The sequence below is a fragment of the Ovis canadensis genome, chromosome 12 (assembly GCF_042477335.2).
Source record: "Ovis canadensis isolate MfBH-ARS-UI-01 breed Bighorn chromosome 12, ARS-UI_OviCan_v2, whole genome shotgun sequence".
NCBI lineage: Eukaryota > Metazoa > Chordata > Mammalia > Artiodactyla > Bovidae > Ovis > Ovis canadensis.
In genome coordinates, this window is record NC_091256.1 from 77,681,727 (window position 1) to 77,707,054 (window position 25,328).

Below are 25,328 nucleotides of genomic sequence, written 5' to 3' on the forward strand. Positions count from 1 at the left end.
GGAGAAATGCCGCAGTGTCTCTTGTTTTTTATTGGGATGTGTACCACAGCCTTTAGGTGCCTGTGGGGACATGCGAGTCTTTGCTTATGCAGTAGTGCGTCGATGAGTTGGGAGGAGAGCAAGTGAGATGGCTCTTATGTGGAAGCTTTCCTTTTACCAAGTTTGGGCACAAGGCACAGACTTGTCTTGGGTTGAAAACACCTTGGGACCTAGTCACAATGGCATAAAGTAATTAACTTCAGTGACCTTAGACTATGGTAACTTCCCAGCTCTGGGATGCTTTTAGATACCAACCAAGGTGAATACTCTGAACTTCCCTGTAAGAGAGATATTTAAATTTAAAATGGAAACTTACATTGGTGGGGCTTTCCTGGTAGCTCAGCTGGTAAAGAATCCACCTGCAATGCAGGAGACCCCGGTTCGATTCCTGGGTTGGGAAGATCGGCTGGAGAAGAGACAGGCTGCCCACTTCAGTGTTCTTGGACTTCCCTGGTGGCTCATTCGGTAAAGAATCCACCTGCAATGCGGGAGACGTGAGTTCGATATCTGAGTTGGGAAGATCCCCTAGAGCAGGGCATGGCAACCCACTGCAGTATTCTTGCCTGGAAAATCCCCATGGATAGAGGAGCTTGGCAGGCTACAGTCCATGGGGTCACAAAGAATTGGACATGACTGAGCAACTAAGCACACTCACACTGATGATTTGGTTTCATGTTCAGTTATATTGGATACTTCATATTTCCCATATTTCTTCTGTGAAGAGATAAAAGCAAGACAAGACACATACATGTTCATGAGTAAACCCATCATTGCAAGAGTGTGTAGAGAAAAAAAAAAATCAGTATTACCCAGAAGAGAACCAAAATGTGACTATGATTGAGTTTCCATGTTACAAGTGCGGAGAATGTTTCATTTCATCCAGTCAAAAGGAATTCTTTGTATATTCAGTAAAGACTAACAGGAAGATGACTTTGACAATAATTGGGCATTTGGAAGGAAGATGGATGCTTGAAGTGAGAAGATTGAAAATGAATATCATATCTAGACAATGACTATTTTGATTAGAATTTAAGTAGTTAAAATATTTCATCTCACAGTATTAATGGATAATGTCTCAAATCATTGCTTTTCTTGTTATGTTGCCTAATGCTAAAAAATATTTTTGACTCATTTTCAAGTGACCAAGTTAAACCTGGAGAAGGGATAGGCTACCCACACCAGTGTTCTTGGGCTTCCCTGGTGGCTCAGTTGGTAAAGAATCCGCCTGCAGTGTGGGAGACCTGGTTTTGATCTCTGGGTTGAAAAGACCTCCTGGAGGAGGGAAGGATTTCCCAGGTGGTGCTAGTGGTAAAGAACTCGCCTGCCGATACAGAAGGCGTAAGAGACATGTGTTCAATTCCTGGGTAGGGAAGATCCCTTGGAGGAGGAAATGGCAACCCACTCTAGTATTCTTGCCTGGAGAATCCAGTGGAAGAGGAGCCTGGTGGGCTGCTGTCCACAGGGTTGCCAAGAGTCGGACACAACTGAAGCAACTTACCTTACACGCAAGTTAGACCAGTTCAGAAGCATACTAAGGCAGAATGCATGAGCACAACCTCAAGCCTGTTGTGATCCAATGAAATTCCTCTCTTTTGCCTTAATTTACAAATACAAATAATATGAGAAATTTAAAGATAAAATAATCATTCCTCCACCTTTTCCAAACATCAGTTTTTGATCTGGTGTGACCTTTCAGAATTTGTCCTTAGGCATATCTACCTTTGTTCATATTTGCAGTCAAAGTACCTTACAGGACTTTTTTTTTTTTTTTGGATGTGGGCCATGTTTCATGTCTTTATTGAATGTGTTACAATATTGTTTCTGTTGTCTGTGTTCTGATTTTTTGGCCATGAGACATGAAATCTTAGCTCCCAACCAGGGATCAAACCTGCACCCTTGGATTGGAAAGCAAAGTCTTAACTACTGTACTGCAGGGGAAGTGCCTTTACCCATAGTTCTGTGTTTTGCTTTTTTTGTTTAATGGTATATGATAAACATTTACTTGCTTTTTGGCGTGAAACAATAGTTTAATTGCCACCTAATATTGTTTAGAGACTCATGTTTTTTAATCATTTCTCTAGTTTGATACTATTTGTTGCTGTCCTAGCAATGTCAGTATCTATTTTCAGTGGATTATAACAAAGTGGGAAATAACTTTATCACAATACAACTTTAAGATTTATCATACCTATAATCATATCATACATATAACTATAGTGAATTTCATAAAAGTTGCAACTACTTATAATCTTAAAGAGAACAAATATACCAGGTTTAGTATGACAATGGTTGCAGTGATACTATTAAGCAAAATAATTTTCTTTCTTACAAGGTACTTCAACTTCGCTATAGTTTGTCTCTCTATAACAAAATATGAGTATTCGTTTCTAGTCTTGTTTTTTTGTTATCCTGTTAATTTTCCTTTCTTTTAGTTTTGATACTTTAGTTTTTTTGGTACAAATTTGAATGATTTCTTAAGATAACATGGATTTTAATTTAAATCGATGACATAAAAATGTTCCAAAATCTGGCTTTATAGCTTTTTTAGGTTTTAATTTTTACTTGATTTTTATATATTTATATCTGTCAGTATTGCCCCTTGTGATTTCTTCTATTATTTTGAAAAGGAGAATGTTATTTTTTAATATATCTATATATATATTCTCATTTAGATTCAGTTGAAGTAATTATAATGGTTATACTGAACCTTTAACCCTTTGGAGCTTATTTTTACTAGATACTGTAAAATTTGAATTAGAGTTACATATTTTTTAACATAAATAACCTTATTTTATATACCTTACCTTCAGATGCTTGTTTGTTTATAATTATTAATTATTTTCCAGTTTTTACATATTTATTTGTGTATCAATACTTCTGTCCTTTTAGTTAGTTATGCTTAAGTTGTCCTATTTATACTTTTTTTGGTCAGTTTTCATTGATATAATCACCCATGTCCTATTCAGAATACATTTAAGAATATTGTTGCTAAGTATTCTAAAACACAAGTTAAAAAATTGTTTTTGAGATATTTAATGTATTAAATCCACAAATTAACTTGGCAGAACACATATATTTCAATATTTAGCTTTTCTTTATATAACCATGGCCTTTTAATTTTAAAAATCTTTTATGTTTTTCAATAAAAAGTACCACTTAGTTCGATGTCATGATAAACCTGGAGTGTTCATACTGTTGCTGGGATTGTGACAGAATCTTTAATCTCCTTTAATCTTGCTGAATCTGATTTATGTGTTTCTTCTGGACAGCTGGAGGCACCATCTGTAACCAGCAATGAAATACAAATTGTATATTTTGCATTAATCTGCATACTAGTCAAATATTCTGATATTTGCGTTTAAAATGGGCATTTCACAAAATAAAGATAGATGGTAAAATTCATGCTAATAGTTTAATCTAGACTTCAGTGGGTTGCAAGGAGGAAAAGAAGATCCTCCCAGCATGGTACCTGCAAAAGGAGCACCCCTGGGTACCAGGATACCTGGAGGTCAAATGCAGACCCATGCTGGCCCCTGAGGTCCCTAGGGATACAGGCTGTCAAGTTCCCCCTTGAGCCAGTGGGACCCTAGCACTGTGCTGAGGCTGGAAACAGGTGAAGTTGAGACAGACATCTTCTCTGTCCCTGGCCCCACTGCCTCAACCCTTGGCAGACAGGCGGCCCCCAGAGATTTATAAACTTTGGTGCTAGGTGCTGGGAAATGCTTGGTGCATGAATTGGGAATGTATGAAAAGGCTTGTCCCAGTTGAGAGGCTAAGACTTGGCCTCTAGCCTTGACCAACTGTCGCGTGCCCTCATCCTAACCCTCCCCATCCTCATATCAAGGTCCTCGCTGGGTAGCTGGCAGATGGTGACAGCCAGCAGAAGCAGGGATGGGGCTACTGGGTAGGGCCTGGGCTTTATGGAAATAGAAGAACAGGTGCCCTGGCCCCTGAAGGTGGTGGGGGGCAGGACTGTGGAAATGAGGCTCCAGGTTTGCAGTGCCTGTTACATCTACCCATTGAACTTTGCTTTACAAAACACAAATTAAGAGATAAAATTACTTCAGGACAGTGAGTACAAGCATTAAACCCCAATGCAGGGATCCTTTTGAGATTAGGGCTTTATACAACATAGTGGTCATAAGTCCATTCAACCACCTCTTAGTTTGTAAGATACACTCAGATATTTCCGACTTTCTTATACTCAAGACCTCCACTCTTTAAATGTAAATATTTGCTTTCTCCTGACAATTTGAACCAGCCTTAAGGATAGAATGCCTGTTTGTTGAATGAATGAATGAATGCAAGTGTTCAGGGAATACCACATGCATAATATATATACAGATACATGAAAGCATCTATATTTTTGTCATGTCTCAGATTCTCATTGTTTGCAGATAAAGTGTTTACTTCATGAACATAGTTTGGGGCCACTGAATTACATTTTCCTTGAAAACATGATCAAAGGATTGCATGCATTTGTTTAGTTGTAGGAACAATCAGGACTGAGAATGTCTATTCTCCTAACATGTTGAAATTTCAGCAGTTTTAATGATTCTTTTCTAAGGATTAACAAGCATATTTTTTTCTTTTTCAAAAATACTTTACTGCTCTTTTTATAATTTTTCTTTTCTTTATCCCTCCCTGCTGCCTAAATTTATTTGGAAGACCGGTAATGCTAAGGAATTGTCTAAGAGAACAATGAAAACTTTGAAATGAATTGTCGTATTTTTTTAATCTTAAAGTTTAAAACACATTTTTCTGTAAGAATATCATTATTTAAATTTTAAAATATTCTTGAACATAGTATCTATTTTCTTCTTATTTGTTTTCAGAATACCTTAATCACAATGGAAAGCTTCTTTATTAAATTTTTTAAAATAGCATGACTTAAAATATGTTTTCTTATATTTCTGAGTGTAACTTACCAATGCTTGGGTATGTTTTGATGTTTAAATATTTAGGAGTACAGGCAAAACTGAGAATCTGGATTTTGTTGGGCCATTAAAAATCTCACGGCTGTTTTTGCAAGAGTGTTTGCTGGAGCTCTGGCCAAAGTCCAGTCTAAGCAATAACATCCTACTCAGTATACCTCATGATCCTGTGTCAGTTATTAAGGCATTCTTCTTTGCTTCCTGCTCTAAACAGCTATGAAACATTGCTGAATTCATGTTCATGATTTTTTTCTATATCCTGTTCAGTCTAAGTGCAATGACCCTTGCAATATACATACATTATCTACAGTTGGGCTAAGTGCATGTGTTTAAGATTATACAACTCATTGTTAATGAACAACCTCTTTGGAAAGCAAAACAGAATGCTATGTATGTAATCAATATTACATACTGTGCATGAATTCATCCTTGACTCAGATTTTACAAAACACACCACCTTACATCACTTCATGTCAAAACAATCATTAAGGGTCTTTAAGTGGTCTTGAAAATTACCTGTTTTAATGTGAGTAGGCATGTACTCAGTTAAATGAATCCTGAAATATCTTTGACATTAGCTCAGCTCAAAGTCCGGAAACAGTTCTTTTTTGTGACTTAGATGCAAATCATTCAAAAATGGTGCTGGACAGCAACATTGTAATCAAATGAGGAGAGAGAAATCTGGAAAGAGTATCTTGTTAAACTGAAAACAATGAAAGTATACTTATTAATCTGATTTTCTATAGCATTCCAAAGCAAGAAACGTGATTATTGATTTTTACTTAAATAATTTTAATGCTTTAAATATGTATGTATTTATATTACAGTTTTGCACAGAAGACATTATAATTGATTTGTGTAAAATTAATTGAGAGTAGAATTTTTAGAAAGTGAATGTGTTGAGAGTCAGCTCATAGAAGGCATTTTAAACAAGCAATGTCCCAGTGCCTAGAATTTCTTTGCTCTGATATCACCCTCTGTGAATTCAGTGTTCTCTTCAAGTCCCAACTCATACCACATCTTCTCCCTGATGTCTTCACTGTGTATTTCCCAAGAGCTTAGGGGTGTTTCTCTGGACACTGAAACTATTTGCCCTTCTCTGAGGCTAGATTAATTTTTCATAGCTTGCTGTTTTAAAAAATTTTCAACTATATTTAAATTTCCTCTATGGCAAGCACTGTGATTTATATATTTATTTTGACCTTTTGTAATGCTTTGCAAATATTGATTAATTTATAGTGCAGCTTAGGGGTTTTTAACTTTTCACATATTTAGATACAATTTTAAATATAAAACTACATATTTTTAAAAGCCAAGGAAATTGTAAGCATTGTTACCAAACCATTCACAAAAAGTGTTTGAGACTCCAGCAAGCAGCAGTAAATATACCTCTTGTTATCAAGGAACCACTGTGAGTAAAGAAAAACTGTAAGGAGCAGAAATCTGTTAGTGAAAAGGAAAAAGGAAGTGAGGAACTGGATATTGATCTTGCCAAGTGAAGCAGTAAAAGAAAATACTACATTGTGAACTTCTTTCCATTATTTGCTCAGATTCAATCTAGCAACTCAGATTAGGAGAACAATGGCCGAGATGTTGGAAATAAATCCAACCCATTCGAACCCCGATAAATCCCTAGGAAACGGGAAATAACACAATTAATGAGAAGAGGAAAGACTTGTTTAGAGTTTCAGACATTTTTTTTAATAAAAAATGATCTTCTGAAATGTGACTTGCTCCTTGTACTTACAATTCATATTCCTTACCTTAATGTTTCTTTTGCTTTTTTAAGATCAGCAATATGTAGGAAATTGTTTGTGTTGATTATCTGCATCAATAACTTGACGAAAGAATAAGTACTTTTGTGTAAAGAGGAAGTCAACCATTCAGCAGCATCATGCTGATTATATTAGCATGATCTTTAGCTGTAGTCTGGAAGTTCCACAGTGAAATGAAAGGCACACAAAATGAAGGGTCTGGAGACCTGGGCTTAATCTTTATTCTTTTGTTTCCCATCTTCTCATCTTCAAATGTTTATTTAGAATCTATTAGGTACATCTCCTTAGGCTGATAATCAAGTGAGGGAGACAAAAAGCAATGCCAATCACATATCATGTGATAGATGCTCTCAGATTACAGGCAGACAGTATGGTGGGACCCCTTAGGCTTTGGCTTATCATAGAACCTTCAATTATTTTTATAGTAATATGGACTTCCCTGGTGGCTCAGATAGTAAAGAATCTGCCTGCAATGCAGGAGACCAGGTTCGATCCCTGAGTTGGGAAAATCCCCTGGAGAAGGGAATGGCTACAAACTCCAGTATTCTTACCTAGAGAATTCCATGGACAGAGGAGCCTGGCGGGCTATAATCCATGAGTTAGCAAAGAGTCAGACACGACTGAAAACCACCACCATACCAAACCATAGGTAATAACAGTAATTTGATGAAATACAGAGCTGTTGTGAAAACTTGATATATAGAATTTTTTAAAAATTAACATTAGTAAAGTACTTTTCCATTTTTTCCGACTTGAAATCCTAAATTTTCATTTCCTTTTTGAAATTTTCTTGATTCATTCTGAAAAGTGCTTTTTCTATGTTAGTACTCCCACACTACTTTTTCCGTACTTTTCTTTCTGCATTTATTGTGAAAGAGTGAAACTTCCAGTTGCTCCTTGCCATGTGTTGGTCACTCAGTTATGTCCGACTCTCTGCGACCCCATGGACTGTAGCCTGCCAGGCACCTCTGTACATGGGATTTTCTAGGCAAGAATCCTGGAGTGGGTTGCCATGTGCTTCTCTAGGGAATTTTCCCAGCCCAGGAACTGAACCTGGGTCTCCTGAAATGCAGGTAGATTCTTCACCCTGAGTCACCAGGGTAGGTTCTATGTAGTGTTATATGTCATAATAATTATATCTCAGTAAAACGGAAAGAAAAAAATTGCTTCTTTTAATCTATTTTCAAATATCCAGGCACATGACAATAAAAGGTTCTAGATATTGTGTGCATCAGTTTAGGTACTCCACATATGGCCTGTTTTGTCCATGATCCAGAGGAACGGAGAAAGTTCACAGTGACATAATCATTGATAGAATGAAGATCTTGGAAAAGAGGAAATGTTCGTGAGCTGTGGAGGTTGCTCAGTATAGAGAATGTTTTTAGATGTCATAACCTCTTTCTTCACTACCAGTTTTTCAATTTCATCATCTCTGAACCTCAGGTTTTCTTGTCCATAGATAAGAAAATTGAAGCAAATGATTTTTAATGCCCCATCAAGCTTGAGGATTCTCTTTGGAGACTGATGTTTTATATTGGATTGGCCAAAAAGTTCATTTGGGTTTTTCGGTACCATGGAAAAACCCTAATGAACTTTTTGGCCAATACAGGTTTTTTTTTTTTGGTGTTATTTTGGTAAGCAACCAGATAAAGTCATTGAATAAAATGGGATATGATCACTTATTCTGTTAAACGTTATGCCCCTTCACTCTTCCCATGTCTTTATTATACAAACATCAACCAACACTAATGTTTACTGAAGAAATGGCAGAACATCCAAGGAGATGGGACTTGATTCAGACTTTCTAGAGTGAGAGGTGTCTGGGCAGATGAAAGACGTGGGAATGGCCCTGAAAGATGCGAAGGAAGAGCAGTGTCCTCATGCTAAGCAGTGTGACGAAGGTTGAAGATTAGATAAATAGAAGAGAGGACCTGCAGTGCTTGGAGAGTTCTCATTCAATTCTGTAAGCAATAGAGGACCATGCTCAGTCAGGAAAAGAAGACAAAGTTATACCTGTTTGGTGTCATTGAAGGCTTGGCAGGGGCTAAGCAATCAACACGAGAAGAAAAGGAAGAGAAGAGGAAATTGCTTAGGACACAGCTGGTGCAGGGCTTTATTAAATGAAGAGAAAGACAAATGGACACAAGTCCTGAAAGGAAGGTTGATTTTGCCAAATAGTTATATCATTCCATTCAAAAGAGTTGGAAAAGATGCTTATAGCTGGAGGGATATGGCATCCTGGCAAGGCTTTCTCTCTCCTGAGTATTTTTTTTTTTTTTGGTCTGAGTATTTCTTATAACTGATAAAAGATTTATCTCAAGTGTCCAGTGTGATTTGCAAAAATGTATATAAATGAGCCACAGGAAATATTTCCTGTCTTTGTTGAAAACAGGTGGGTATTTGAATCTCTCGATAATTAAATGAAGGCTAATCAGTTCTCCTATTTTCATAGCATCCCCTAATCTCTACTATTGAAGACAGACATGTATCAAGGCTAATTAAAAAATTGTTATTATAAGGAATGTTCTTGCATGTCTGTACTATTTATTTTCATATAATTGATTTTTCTAGTATTCTTTTATTCCTTTCTGGTTCTTGAGTTTTGAATTCTAGAATTATTTTAGTATTATGCCATGTAGAAGCACAGAAGTGTGGCTTGATGGTGCTGCTGACAATTTATATGTCAAGGTGTAACTGCCTGGTATATTCTTTGCTATTTTGCATTCCTTTGCAAAGTATGCCTTTGTTTAGTTTTGAGGGAGTAGTCTCCGATTTTCCATATACTCAGGACATGGCGTTTACATAGCTAATGACTGTTCTTCTCTGTATGGAATTCAGATGTTTGCATTTTCACACAGTTTCTTCAATCACCTCGTCATTCCTTTTGCATGCTGCAAGATGTCTAATCTGTGGTGAAGAATGGAGACATATTTTCGTGTAATTTCTAAGAAAAATTACATGGGCTATGACTAAGCATATCATCATGCTTCCTATCCAGTTTACCTCATTTATTTCTAAAATTCTGCAATCTGTTTTTGTATCACATTTAATATATTATAGAAGGGCTGGCTCATTCATTATTATCCTTTGAAGTCATAAGTTCTATTCTAACAGTATGTGTTTGAAGCTAATGTCTCATAAAAACTAAATGTTAAGTATCTTTATAATTTTGTATTGTTATTTTCATTACATAAAATAGAAGAACTTTCTTCTACCCTAGGAATTTAAGATGCTATGTCTGTACATATGATACTTGGATGAATTTTAAACTATTGCTTAAATATATGGATGTTTCCGGGCTTCCCTGGTGGCTCAGACTGTAAAGAATGCAATGCAGGAGACCTGGGTTTGATCCCTGGGTCCCTGGGTAAGAAAGATCCCCTGGAGAAGGGAATGGCTACCCAGTCCAGTCTTCTTGCCTGCAGAATTCCATGGACAGAGGAGCCTTGTGGGCTATAGTCCGTGGGGTCACAAAGAGTTGGACACAACTGAGTGACTAACATATGGGTGTTTCCAGGCTTCCCTAGTGGCTCAGCTGGTAAAGAATCTGCCTGCAATGTGGGAGACCTGGGTTTGATCCCTGGATTGGGAAGATCCCCTGGAGAACAGCATAGCAACCCACTCCAGTATTCTTGCCTGGAGAATCCTCATGGACAGAGGGGACTGGTGGGCTGCAGTCCATAGGTCACAAAGATTTGGACATGACTGAGCAACTAAACACACACATGTGGATATTTTCTAGGGGAAGTAATTGATACCTGTAAAGGCTGGTTTCAGCTTGTCTATTTTAAAGGTTAACTTTTTTTTTAAGAAAATGATCTTTGCAGATTAAAATGTTTACTATTAAATAAACATGTTCTGTGTGTGTATCTATATTTATATTTCTATCAATTTAACCCCACTGGTATCTGGACTTCTCCTCTTCACCTGACTTAGGTCTGTTGGTTTTCACCAGGAAAGAGTCCCCCTACTTGTTTCTGCTTGAAACAATGGTTTGTGCATTATACTAGGACAATCATGAGGGTGGCAGTGACCCCAGAGGTAATTATTTTCATCAAGGGCAGTTTAGGAGAATGGTGATAATGAGGGACAGCAACCCCAGCTATGGCAGATGAAGTGGTAGCGACTGTGTTTGAACTTTCAGTATCCTGATATCTGTGCTTCTGATCTTCCTATCTCTGCTCCTGCAAGTTCTTAAAAACCCTGTGGACAAAGAAGGGTCATTTGGCTTTTTTTTTTTTTTTTGGTATAGTAGTAAATGTTTTATTTGCAAACAACTTTACAGCTTGTAGTTGACAAATCAAAATTAAAAGACGGACAGTGATTAATTTAGAATCCAACAACAAAATAGTTGCTCCATAAATATTCACTGCCTGGTGAGAGTAAAAAGAGACTGATGTCTCCCGATTCTTTGCCCTGTGACATTTTTAACTCCCTCTTTGCATTTTCCTGGTGGCTCAGCTGGTAAAGAATCCACCTGCAATGCTGGAGACCTGGGCTTGATTCCTGGGTCGGGAAGATCTCCTGGAGAAGGGAAAGGCTACCCATACCAGCATTCTGGCCTGGAGAATTCCATGGACTGTTTCGTCCATGGGGTTGCAATGTCGGACACGACTGGGTGACTTTCACTTTCACTTTTTTGCATTTCCTAAGGCTAAAAATTCACTGTTTTAAGTATGCATCATTTATGACAAATTTTAAAGTAGTCTTTGGTAGCTCTAAATGGAGAAATGGTCTTTGTTGTTTTATTGGCTATTTCTAATTGTTCAATTAACTGTACAGTACATAGTGAAAGGACATTTGCAACCACAGTATGCTAAAGACTTTAATGCTATTGAGCACTATTCTTGACTTAGGTCATTTTTATCTCCACAGAAATTGGCCCAGTAACAGTTACCACAGATCCCAAGAAATTTCAATATGAGCTCAGAGAACTCTATGTTCAGGTGAGTACTTTCTTTTAATTTTATTTCTTTCAAGGGAAAGGAAAATCATGAACTTTTGGCTGATCATCTTCAGTTTTAAGTCTGAAAGTAATAATTCTTAGTTTTTAAATTCCAATACCACTTTTTCTGACTTGAATGATACACATGGAATTGGGACAGATTGGGTTCAAAACACCACCTTCATTTATGCGTTGTCTGTAGCTGCTGCCATGTAACACAGGCAGAGTTCTGTAGTTGTGACCGACGGGCCCACAAAGCCTAAGTGGTTACTGTGTGATGCTTCAGAGAAAAGTTTATTGACTTCTGCTCTAGATGACTTCAGTGGTAAAGAATCCACTTACCAATGTAGGAGACACAGGAGATATGGGTTCAATCCCTGGGTCAGGAAGATACCCTGGAGTAGGAAGTGGCGACCCACTCCAGTATCCTTGCTTGGAAAATTCCATGGACAGAAGAGCCTGGTGTGCTACAGTCCATGGGGGCTGCAAAAAGTCAGATACAAGTGAGCACTAGATGACTCCTTTCACTGACTCCTTTCACTGTTTCATAAGGAACAGTTAATTCTTTTCCTGTAATCATTGTGCTATAATTAGGATAATTAAAAAATTCTTTAAGTCACCTATATAAATTTTTGTAAGTATAGTTTTGTTAGTAGAGAAGATGAATAGTTGGTTGAAATGTTATTCTGAAAACAGGACTTGGAGATAAGGTTAACATGTACCTTCTCCTCATTCCTCGTTGAGGACATTTTTCTCAAATCTATTGATTTTTTTTTTTTTTTTTCTTCAGTAAGTTGCTTCTTTGAGGCTGTTTTATTATCCTATCCTCCATGGATGGTCTCTGCTGCAATCACCTACAGGTCTTTTGGGCACTGCTCATTGACGCTGTTGGTGACTGGATCATTGGCTGCCTGTCCCCTTTAGGGCTGCCGTCATTCCAGGGCACCTCCCCAGCGACTGGAATGACCTGTCGGAACCTTCTCCTCTCAGTTCTTTGACCTGGTCTTCAGTGAACTTTCCTTTCCTCCATCTCAGTCTTCTATTCCCACACACCCTGTGGACCTGTGTGTGTGTGCTTAGTTGCTCAATCATGCCCAAGTCTTTGTGACCCCCTGGACAGTAGCCTGCCAGGCTCCTCTGTCCATGGGGATTCCCCAGGCAAAAATGCCCAATTCATTCTCTCAGGTCACTCATTCAAGCTTTTAATCTCCAGCCGCAACCATCTGTCCACCAAGCTTGTTACAGCTTCTTACTACAACTGCTGCTTCACCCTCACCAAACATTCCGTTCCAGTGATCCCTATCCTTTCTCCCAGGCCTTCGGAGTCTCCTTTTTCACTTTCTTCCAATCTAGCTCAGAGTCTTGTCATTTCAAAAATACTGCTTTTTGCCTTGTCCATTGCTTTTTTGTTCAAAAGGCAAAACTTCATTCCTGAAGGACCAAAATTATTATGCCAGGTGCCATTGGAGTCTCATGATATGGCAGGTTGATTTCACTATAAATACATAGCCACATACTCCCTTGATCCTATTCTGTTTCTTTGATCAAGTATATCTCCCACGCCTCCCAATGACAGTTGCAAAATTTAGCTATTCTTCTTAAACCTGTATTCCATTACCCTTTTACTATGGACCATTTTTGGCTAATGATCCACTCTGAGCAAGCTGTCTCACTTACTGTTTCACACAGAGCCACATTTAAATGGAAGCTCTTGGCTTCCTCATACCTTACATGTACTCCACATGTGTTTGATACCCATCCTATTCTCATTCTCTACTTAATCACAGCTCCTTGGCTTTCTTAGGATCTTAATGCTATCAAGCTGTTTTTTTTTTTTTTTTAACTGCTTTAGGTTTCCCATTTACTTTTTAAAAAAATGGAGTGTAGTTACAGTGCTGTGTTTCTACTGTACAACAACATGAATTGGCTGTGCATATACCTATATCATCTCCTTTTTTGTTTTTACTTCCTCTTTAGGTCACCCCAGAGTATTGAGTAGGGTTCATGTGCTATACAGGAGATTCTCTTTAGTTTATTTATACTATTTTATACATGATACTAATAGTATATCTATATCAATCCCAATCTCCCAATTCCTCCCACCCCCTCCTCTATTTCCTATAAATATGTTCAAGTCTACCTCCAAAACAAACCCCTCTCCCAGTGAACCAAACTGTTGGAAACAAAAAAACTAACCAACAAATAACTGTTGTTCTCAAAATTCTCTTACAAATAGCAACTTTCATTTCTCAGTTCCTTCAATGCCTGGAAAGTTGTCAGTATTCCCTGCCATCTTTTCCTCACGTGCCTTCTGCAGTTACTTCTTAGCCTCTTTCAATCTAGTCCCCACACTCATGGTCTATGTAGCTCTAGCTGGTGACATATAATCTCCGGCTTTGCTAAATGCAGTGGAAACATTTCATTTGTCAGTATGTTAGTTAAACTTTGTAGTTCTTGGCAATACTGGCCTCTCCCTTCATCTTGAGGCATTCTCTTCCTTTACATATTCTTTTACTTTTCTTCCCACGTTTCTTAAGCTTCCTAGGCTGCTCATTTCCCCCCAGTTGGCCATTAAATGTTTAGGATCCTAGTAGGTTTGCAAACTGGCCCCATTTATTTGTCTCATTTTTATTTTTTCTCTTTAGGAAAAATCATCCATACACACATAAATACATTTCTAGCCTAGAACTCTCCTCTGAGAATTAGACCCTTCAGTCAGTCTCTGGGATGTCACAATGGCACTCCAAAGTGAAACTCACAGATGTTCTCTTTCCACTCCTTCTACTGCTACTGCTAAGTCACTTCAGTCATGTCCGACTCTGTGCGACCCCATAGACGGCAGCCCACCAGGCTCCCCTGTCACTGGGATTCTCCAGGCAAGAACACTGGAGTGGGTTGCCATTTCCTTCTCCAGTGCATGAAAGTGAAAACTGAAAGTGAAGTCACTCAGTCGTGTCCGACTCTTAGCGACCCAATGGACTGCAGCCCACCAGGCTCCTCCATCCATGGGATTTTCCAGGAAGAGTCCTGGAGTGGGGTGCCACTGCCTTCTCCGCCACTCCTTCTAATATGGTTCTAAATCTTGTTCTTGGTCTTATGTTTGTTATCTTTGTGAATTATGCCTGTAGTATCCTGGTTATTCACCAAAACTCTGAATCATCCTTAATATACATGTCTTTTCTCCTCCAAACCATCAAGCAAATATTGGTTTTTAACTTTCTTAATAATTTTTATATCAATTGACTTTCATTCATTAATATTAGCTTGTCATAGTCCCAGTTATTGTATCTTTCAGTTCAGTTCAATCTCTCAGTCATTTCTGACTCTTTGTGACCCCATGAATCTCAGCACGCCAGGCCTCCCTGTCCATCACCAACTCCTGGAGTTCACTCAAACTCATGTCTGTGGAGTTGGTGATGCCATCCAACCATCTCATCTTCTTTCATCCCCTTCTCCTCCTGCCCCCAATCCCTCCCAGCATCAGGGTCTTTTCCAATGAGTCAACTCTTCGTATGAGGTGGCCAAAGTACTGGAGTTTCAGCTTTAGCATCATTCCTTCCGAAGAACACCCAGGACTGATCTCCTTTAGAATGGACTGGTTGGATCTTCCTGCAGTCCAAGGGACTCTCAAGAGTCTTCTCCAACACCACAGTTCAGAATCATCAATTCTTCAGTGCTCAGCTTTCTTCACAGTCCAACTCTCACATCCATACATGACCACTGGAAAAACCATAGCCTTGACTAGACAGACCTTTGTTGGCAAAGTAATGTCTCTGCTTTATAATATGCTATCTAGGTTGGTCATAATTGTATCTTTAGGCTCAATTAATGCAAAAAAGCTTCTAAGTGATTTCCCTGCTTTTATTCTTGCTTTGATTTTCCAGGCCTTTCTCTACTCTGACCAGCAGACGAAAGATCTAAAAAAAAAAAAGTCCCTCAACATTCCTCTCTAATACTCTGTCCACTCACCTCCTACCCTCACTTCACCCCAGTGTTCCCAGATTCCCGAGTGATCTGAGGCCTGTCAACCTGTCAGCCCTTCCTGGAGCCACTCTCTCCCTTGGGCCCTGAGATCTGCTGTAGGGGTCTTGCACAGAGTCTGCTGTGTCTGGATCCTCCCCTGTCTCCCTGTGGGGCCCTTGCATGTGCTGTTCTCCTTGCATGTGTGTGTGTTAGTCACTCAGTCATGTCCGACTTTTTGTGACCCCATGGACAGTAGCACACCAGGCTCCTCTGTCCATGGAATTCGCTAGGCAGGAATACTGGAGTGGGGTGCCATTTCTTTCTCCTCTCCTTGCATAGGAAGTTCTTCATCTTGCCCTCATGTCCATGCTCCTTTAATCGAGTTTAAAATCCTGTTTTCAAAATCTCATCTGGAATACCACTTCGTCAGAGAATCCGTCCTGTCCTCCAGGATTGGTCATATCTCATGGCCTCTTTCTGTCACAAAGCAGTTGGGATTCATAGTGAAGAGTTATGTCTGATTTAGTTAATCACTGAATCCCTTAGTAAAATGCCTGGCGTATAGAGTGTGCTCATAGAGAATGAATGGAAGAATGAAGGAACAAACCACCACTGTGTACAAATTAACAGTTCAGATTAGAGTTTGAAGTTTAATACTTCAATTGGTTTCACTGTCGAGTGTATGACTTTATTTGGAACTATATATGGTATGAGCATAATTGGGGCATAGGGTGAAAAACTCAGGAATTTGGCATTCCAAATATGTATTCCATCGCGATTCTTTCATTGTGCCTGTCTCTAATTTTTAAATTGCATGCTAAATTGGATTATGTTTCATAAATGTCTAAATAGGTTTTTATAGTTATCCCTTGTCTGTTTTTCTTTTATTAAATTTCTTCTGATTATGTCTCTCATTAATCCTCCATTTCCTTTCTCATATCATTCTTTTTCAGTCTTTATCTCAATACTTGTTTACAATTTACTTTTCTATCCCCTGATATAGCAAATTCTTTTCAACTTTGGCTGTCCACATTCTTTGAAAGAAAATTTACATAAAAATTTCTATCCTGTATGTGGAACACAGGAATTAAAAATTGTATTACCCTAATTGTTTATATTTTTATATTCTGGTGTTTTATCATGAACTCCTGAGTGTAAGAGCCTTAGAGCTCTCATTGAGCCTCTGGTCTACCATGGGATGAATCAGTGTCTGGAGGAGAGTGGACTTAAATAGCTATTGAATAAATGAATGTCATACGAGCATAGCTTCTTTTAAAAATGTACATGTAACAGTGAAACTATATCAAATACAATACAAACTTTATCTGATGGCACAAAAGATACTTAAAAATCTAATCATCACTTTTTGTAATATAAAGATTCAGTACGGCCATGTAATGGAGGTTTCTAGCTGAAAGAATGTTTGGAAGAGATTTACTGCATTCATTTCTTTTCCCCTCTGCAAAAATTCAGCTGGGATATATTCTTAGAAAGCTGGCCAGAATGCAAATGCCTACATTCTCATTGAGACCTGGCACTTCCTCATTTCCTGCCTCTCCCCTTCTTTTGTTCTAAGGGATCTTCAGATCCTCCTTGCTCCATTTGTCTCCAGGGAGGAGGGTCATGATCCTTAATCATACTTTATTGATTCCCTTCCCAGAGCCCTCCTCAGCCAACCTCTGAAACTGAACTTGATACAGATACTCTGTAGAGTCATAATGTCTCTGTTCAAGAAAATAATCTTTCTTCCTTCCCTGGAATGAAAACTGGTGTCCATTTCTCTGGAGATTTCCTCTGTACTGGCCGCATCTTAAGGATTTATTTTTACATTGTCTTGAGATATAAGAGGATGCTTAATTAGAACAACTAGCCAAGGATGGAATCAAATATTTACTTTTCTCTTCATACAAAATTGGACACTATTATAAGCATTGGGGATACCATGGAAGTATTTTTATTTTCAAAGTTTCTGGTGAATTATTCCTTTTTTAATCAGTGGCAAAAATTTTCATCAAGTAAGGTTCAAATATGAAGACACTAGTCTCCATCATTACTTAACCCTGACCTAAAGAATGTATTTTGTTTTTTCTTCAGTGTTTGCTTAGAGAATATTTTATTTTATAACCCACTCTGAGAAACTAAAATTCACAAATTTCATAAAATTTTAGTATGATACTAAAATGTGTGTGTGTGTGTGTGTAATTTCCAGACCCTTTTTTTTGGCTCCTCTTCTAATGTTTTTAGTAACTCCCCCCAAATCACTGATATGAAGAGCAATAAGGATGGCTGTTGTATTAAAATTAACTTGGATTTTTTTTAGAAAAAAGAAACCTTTGAAAATATTCCTTTCATAATTTGTTTTGAAAACAAGAAAAGGAAATTCAGTTTGAAGTAAAGTAAATAATTGCCCATTAACTTTTCACCAGACTCAGCTATTTATCTTGTAGAGGTAATTAAAATTTTACAAGAAAAATGTAAGAGAAATCACTAAACTTAAACCATTAAATGTATAACATTAATTTCATTTTCCTGTATCTTCTTTCATTTGGGGTACAGAAAAGTAGCTTGTACAGAAAGCTTCTGAGGTTTCTCTCTGGGGAAAAGAAGGGACGATAAATGACAACAATGGTATTCAAATCATACACCACTTTGAGAATTAATATCCTTGTGAATATGCATTGCAAATTCTTGTCTCAGGTCACATTGTTTATAAGAAGCCATAAAGCTTGTTAAGTTTTAGAAAATGATGTTGACGATGATATGCTTTTTTTTTTGCATTACTAAGTTTATTCTTTCCTGTATAATTTCTTTTTTTCTTTTATTTATGTATTTATTTTAATTGGAGGCTAATTACTTTACAGTATTGTAGTGATTTTGCCATACATTGACATGAATCAGCCATGCGTGTACGTGTGTCCCCCATCCTGAACCCCCCTCCCACCTCCCTCCCCATCCCATCCCTCAGGGTCATCCCAGTGCACCAGCCCTGAGCACCCTTTTTCATGAATCGAACCTGGACTGACGATCTGTTCCACATATTATAATATACATGTTTCAATGCTGTTCTCTCAAATAATCCCACCCTCGCCTTCTCCCACAGAGTCCAAAAGTCTGTTCTTTACATCTGTGTCTCTTTTGCTGTCTTGCATACAGGGTCATCGTTACCATCTTTCTAAATTCCATACATATGCATTGATATACTGTATTGGTGTTTTTCTTTCTGACTTACTTCACTCTGTATAATAGGCTCCAGTTTCATTCACCTCATTAGAACTGATTCAAATGCATTCTTTTAATAGCTGAGTAATATTCAATTGTGTATACGTACTATAGCTTTCTTATCCATTTGTCTGCCAATGGACATCTAGGTTGCTTCCATGTCCTGGCTGTTGTAAACAGTACTGCGATGAACATTGGGGTACATATGTCTCCTTCACTTCTGGTTTCCTCGGTGTGTATGGCCAGCAGTGGGGTTGCTGGGTCGTATGGCAGTTCTATTTTCAGTTTTTTAAGAAATCTCCACACTGTTCTCCATAGTGACTGTACTAGTTTGCATTCCCACCAACCGTGTAAGAGTGTTCCCTTTTCTCTGCACTCTTTGCAGCATTTGTTTGTAGACTTTTTGATAGCAGCCATTCTGACTGATGTGAGATGGTACCTCTTTGTGGTTTTGATTTGCATTTCTCTGATAATGAGTGATGTTGAGCATCTTTTCATGTGTTTGTTAGCCATCTGTATGTCTTCTTTGGAGAAAAGTCTGTTTAGTTCTTTGGCTTATTTTTGAATTGGGTCATTTATTTTTCTGGAATTGAGCTTCATGAGGTGCTTGTATATTTTTGAGATGAATTCTTTGTCAGTTGCTTCATTTGCTATTATTTTCTCCCATTCCGAAGGCTGTCTTTTCACCTTGCTTATAGTTTCCTTCATTGTGCAAAGCTTTTAAGTTTAATTAGGTCCCATTTGTTAATTTTGCTTTTATTTCCAGTATTCTGGGAGGTGGGTCATAGAGGATCCTGCTGTGATTTATGTTGGAGAGTGTTTTGCTTATGTTCTCCTCTAGTTTTATAGTTTCTGGTGTTACATTTAGATCTTTAATCCATTTTGAGTTTATTTTTGTGTATGGTGTCAGAAAGTGTTCTAGTTTCATTCTTTCACAAGTGGTTGACCAGTTTTCCCAGCACCACTTGTTAAAGAGATTGTCTTTTCTCCATTGTATATTCTTGCCTCCTTTGTCAAAGATAAGATGTCCACAGGTGTATGGACTTATCTGGGCTTTCTGTTTTGTTCCATTGATCTATATTTCTGTCTTTGTGCCAGTACCATACTGTCTTGATGACTGTGGCTTTGTAGTATAGTCCAAAGTCAGGCAGGTTGATTCCTCTAGTTCCGTTCTTCTTTCTCAAGATTGCTTTGGCTATTTGAGGTTTTTTGTATTTCCATACAAATTGTGAAATTATTTGTTCTAGCTCTATGAAAAATACTGTTGGTAGCTTGATAGGGATTGCATTGAATCTATAGATTGCTTTGGGCAGTATACCCATTTTCACTATATTGATTCTTCCGATCCATGAACATGGTATAATTCTCCATCTATTTGTGTCATCTTAGATTTCTTTCATCAGTGTTTTATAGTTTTCCATATATAGTTCTTTTGTTTCTTTAGGTAGATTTATGCCTATGTATATTATTCTTTTCGTTGCAGTGGTGAATGGAATTGTTACCTTAACTTCTCTTTCTGTTTTCTCGTTGTTAGTGCAGGGATTTCTGTGTGTTAATTTTATATCCTGAAACTTTACTGTATTCATTGATTAGCTTTAGTAGTTTTCTGGTGGTGTCTTTAGGGTTTTCTATGTAGAGGATCATATCATCTGCAAATAGTTTTACTTCTTTTCCAATCTGGATTCCTTTAATTTCTTTTTCTTCTCTGATTGCTGTGGCTAAAACTTCCAAAACTGTGTTGAATAGTAGTGGTGAGAGTGGGCACCCTAACTTTAGGGGAAACGCTTTCAATTTTTCACCATTGAGGATAATGTTTGCTGTGGGTTTATCATATACGGCTTTTATTATGTTGAGGTATGCTCCTTCTGTGCCTGCTTTCTGGAGGGTTTTTATCATAAATGGATGTTGCAAAAAATGAAAAAATAAATGGATGTTGAATTTTGTCAAAGGTTTTCTCTGCATCTATTGAGATGGTTTTTATCTTTCAATTTGTTAATGTGGTGTATCACATTGGATAATGATATACTTTCAATGATATTCTTTTATTCAAATATTTTATACAGAAAAAAGCATATTAGTCAAACATTTGAAATGTAAAAAAGTAAGATATTTCTACTATTGATCCCCAGAATTGAAATGCTTCACATAAACTTTAATTTTTTGAGAAGTCTTTTAATAAAATTGCCCATCAAATTTTTTTGATGTGAAACAAATTTCAGCTTGTTATATATTTTTTTTAAATAGCTTGGGAAGCCCACTAAGGTTTACCTTTACTATGTCAACATTTTTAGTGTTAAATATGAAGACTCTTGGACTTCCCAGGTGGTGCTAGTGGTTAAGAATCCTCTGTCAGAACAGGAGATGCAAGAGATGAGTGTGCACTGTGGGTTGGGAAGATTATCTTGGGTATAAAGTAGCACTCCACTCTAGTGTTCTTGCCTGGAAAATCCCATGGGCAGAGGAGCCTGGTGGGGTCCACCTGGAAAATTCCATGGGCCCACAAAGAGTTGGACATGACTGAGTGACTGAGCACAGCACCATGGAGGCCCTTGTGTTTTCATATTTTTCTCCTTAAGAGAAAAGCAGATTAAATCCACTTGCACAATTTATTTGTGCTAAATACCCATTATAAATGTACTGTATGAATTGTATTAAATGCTCCTACCTCTCAGTTTCTTTCTGAAAAAACAAAATTGACCTTAATATAAGCAAGAATAAGTAAAAATATGTGGACTAGCATTGTCACAAAGTAACAAGATAGTTATGAATTAGAGTTCAGTACAATTATTGGCATTCTTTAACTGGAACAGAAGAGTAAATAGACAAACTGAAATTAAGGGAAAAAATATTTTACTGTAGTATGGGAACAGTTGATGTTAAAAATAACTGCCAACAGAGATTATGAAAAACCATGGCCAGACAGGCAAAAACTGTTAAAACTGAGGATGAGATAATGCTGATTTATGATGCCAATTCAGTATACAATTATTTAATCTCAAGTATTCCAAATCATGCTACTATGTTTAAGTGTCCTTTTCATTTCTAAATTTATAGAAGTCTTCTATATGAATTAAAAAGCAAAACTGATATATAACCAAAAATTTAAGAAAGTGAAAAGAAATTGACTAGAACCAGAAGAGGGAAAGGATCATATGTTAGCATAGATATAATGTGAGCTTCCTGATGGCTCACTGGGTAAAGAATCCTCCTGTAATGCAAGAGCCTCAGGGGACACAGGATCAATCCCTGGTCAGAAAGATCCCCTGGGGAAGGGAATGGCAACCAACTCCAGTATGCTTGCCCGCAAAATCCCATGGACACTACAGTCCATGGGGTATCACAAAGAATCAGACATAACTGAGTGCATACACACACACACACACACACACACACACACACACACACACGGATATAATGTAGAGTTATAAAAGGTGTGATTTTTATGTTTGGTGTTGGATGTGATTCGACTGAAGAAAGCAATTTTTATTTCCATGTAAGTTTTCTTAATATGCATTTATAAGAAATTTATAAGAAATGCATATTAAGAAAACTTAAATGGAAATATCAGTGTATATATACACACTTTTATAGGAGGAATGACGTGTTTAATTTAGGGAAGAAAGTGACAGGAGTCAAATGCATGCAACTCATGATATGTGTAAAAGGTACAAGAATAGTAGAACAGCATCTGATTGAAAGTAAGAGCTGGTAGATGTTAGTTATTGTTGCTATTCTTACTACTACTGTCTCTAGTACTCCAGTAGTCTTTCAGAAAAGATAGTCACCAAGTAATCCTACTATAAATGGACAGCAGTTATCCAAGTAATTCTACCATAAAGGGATAACAGTTATCTAAGTAATTCCACCACGAAGGGACAACAGTTATGGAACGTGGGCCTTGTGAAAGATTTTATATGTGTTTTATTAAAGTCACCTTCTCAATTCAAACCCACACAACTATTAATCTTCCTTTTTTACAGATTCAGAGACTGAGGCTTTGAGGTATTAGATAATATGTTTTCCTCAGGTCATCAGACTGGCAAGTAGCAATAGCAGTCTCAAAAGTGGAAGTGTTTAATGTCCGAGCCAGTGTCCTTTTTCACTTTGCTACTTCTTTTTTTTTTAAATGTTGGCTTAAGTAACCTTATTAAGCTAATCAAATTAACATTTATTTCATTTCTCTTTGTATTTTACTTCAAAGTAGGAAAGTAGAGAATTAAAGACAGATGTAGATGCAAGACTGCCTCATTCTCAATGAAACAATTTTACCTAAAGAAAATAAAATTCCTCTTCTACATCAGTCACTTTGAGTAATTGGCTCACCTACAGTTACTGAGCAGCAAATGACACAGTTAACCATAAATTGAAAATCACTTCCTTTGCTCAGCATGTTTTCTTGCTACTTAATGTGGTAAGCTTATTTAAGTGGAACCTCACAGTCACCTTGGAGAGACACAAGAGCAGAGTGCATTTTAACAGATTGAAAGGTAATGTTTATACTGCAGTTGTGTTCATAGCTGGTTTTGATTATTTTTATTGTTAGAGTTAGGCTTCTTTGGGCCTGATTGAAGCATCTATTAAAACTTTAGTTTGCAGCTGGAGTTTTCTGTCAGAGAACTAAATTTTCTGAGGGACAAACAATCCTATATCTCTAGGAAGTAGGATGGGGACTAAAGATGGGCACTGAGTGAGAATAATTGGCTCTTTCTAGCCTTCCATCCTAGTACCCTGTCTAGAAGCAAATAGCTGGCTGATTTCTTAATCTTTTGCATGAACTCCAAAGGACAAGAGAGTATAGAAGGGTGTTCTGACTGTTGGATTGCTTTTTCAAAGCAGAATACGCAGATACTTAACATGGATTGGGGGTGGATTACAATGGGGCACTTCTTGATGTTCTTTTGGGAGTGCGCATGTAGGGATACATTCTTAAGTGTAAATGCATGAGTCATTGTGGAGTGAAATATTATAAATACATGTGAAAAAATAACACTTTTAAGAAGAGTCTACTGACCTGTGATGCCTGGATTTATTCCATTCATGCTATTAAGCCAACCAGAGGATTGTTCTATTCCCCACAATAAGTACTATACCTGATTTTGTCTGTTTTGGGGTGTTGGTAAGGATGGAGGAAAAAATGTTTTTCTTGGGAAAATTTTTTTTTATCTAAAGCCTAGACTCCTAGAGAAAAAACTATAAACCTCATTTTCAACAAAATGGAAAATTAAAGATTTTTAAAGTAAAAATTAATTTCTTTAATCAAATTAAAGAGTTAATCATCTCAATCCAAGTTGATCAGAAGCAGTTCTCAAGAAGCCATCTTTTTTCTTCTTAGGTCTTGAGAAAGTCTCAAGAATTGTGGAATCTTGGTTTTGGTATTGACTTTGAGTATTATTTGCTCAGTTAACCCATCAGCTGTTTGGAGCCCTTCCAGAAACTTATCAGTACCCCAGGCATCTCTAACATCAGTTAGAGATTTGATAGCACTGGCCTTTGTCACCAAACAATACGTGGGGCTCCTGTCTGCAGTGTCTGGGACCCTCTGTTGGTGTTCGAGGCTGATATGGACTTTCTTGGGCAGGCCTATCCCACTGTCAATTACTGGTCCAGTGACCAGCTAAGTCCCTCAGGTTTCCATATATAAACTTTAAACTAAGTCTCCATTCTCCTATATTCATGTTGATTTAAAGAAAAACAAGCTCCCCAGGTAGCTACTGTCTATGTGTATTCGTCTCTTCCTTTGAGATGATCTAGATCTTAGTTTACCAGTCTTGCTTAGTGACTACTTACTAGTTCTAAGAATAATGACTTGTCTATCTCAACTGCCATATAAATGCAATATTGATACATTATAATGATTTTATTAATAAAAGTATGTTCTATTGATAATTTTTTGTCAAGACCTAATATACAGAGTATAAATATATTTTTATCACCTTAAGTAAAAAGAATCACAACAGTACAACTTCCTCAGTTACTCAGAAACAAAGGTAATGTCAGTTATGCTGGAAACATAAAATCCATATGTGAGTATTGGAACAGAAAGGAAGAGAAAGATTTTAGTGGGCAAGGAGAGCCTGAGGAATTCAGAGGAATGGTAGAGAAAAGTGAAAGTGAAGGGGCTCAGTCATGTCCAACTCTTTGCGCCCCCGTGGACTGTAGCATCCGTCCATGGCTCCTCCGTCCATGGGATTTTCAAGGCAAGAGTACTCGAGTGGGTTGCCATTTCCTCCTCCAAGGGGTTTTCCCAACCTGGGATCAAACCCAGGTCTCCCGCATTGTAGGCAGACGCTCTTAGCATCTGAGCCACCAGGGAAGTCCAAAGGTAGAAAAGGGTCATAGCAGAGAGAAGACAGGGAGAAAGAAAGCATTCCTGAGGAAGTGCAAGCAAGATGAAAGCTTAGTCCTTAGATAAGCAAAGATGATTAGCTTTAGTGGCCTCTGATGGTGCCCCTG

At 37.6% G+C, this 25,328-nt stretch overlaps 1 protein-coding gene across 1 annotated transcript in view; it reads left to right on the forward strand.

Moving 5' to 3' along the window:
* The window catches only part of HMCN1 (hemicentin 1), a 543,718-nt gene that overhangs the window by 113,816 nt on the left and 404,574 nt on the right, over positions 1–25,328 (forward strand). The window contains exon 2 of the mRNA XM_069546297.1: positions 11,624–11,694. Within this exon, the coding sequence (XP_069402398.1) occupies positions 11,624–11,694 (71 nt within the window). The remainder of the gene's footprint in view (positions 1–11,623; positions 11,695–25,328) is intronic.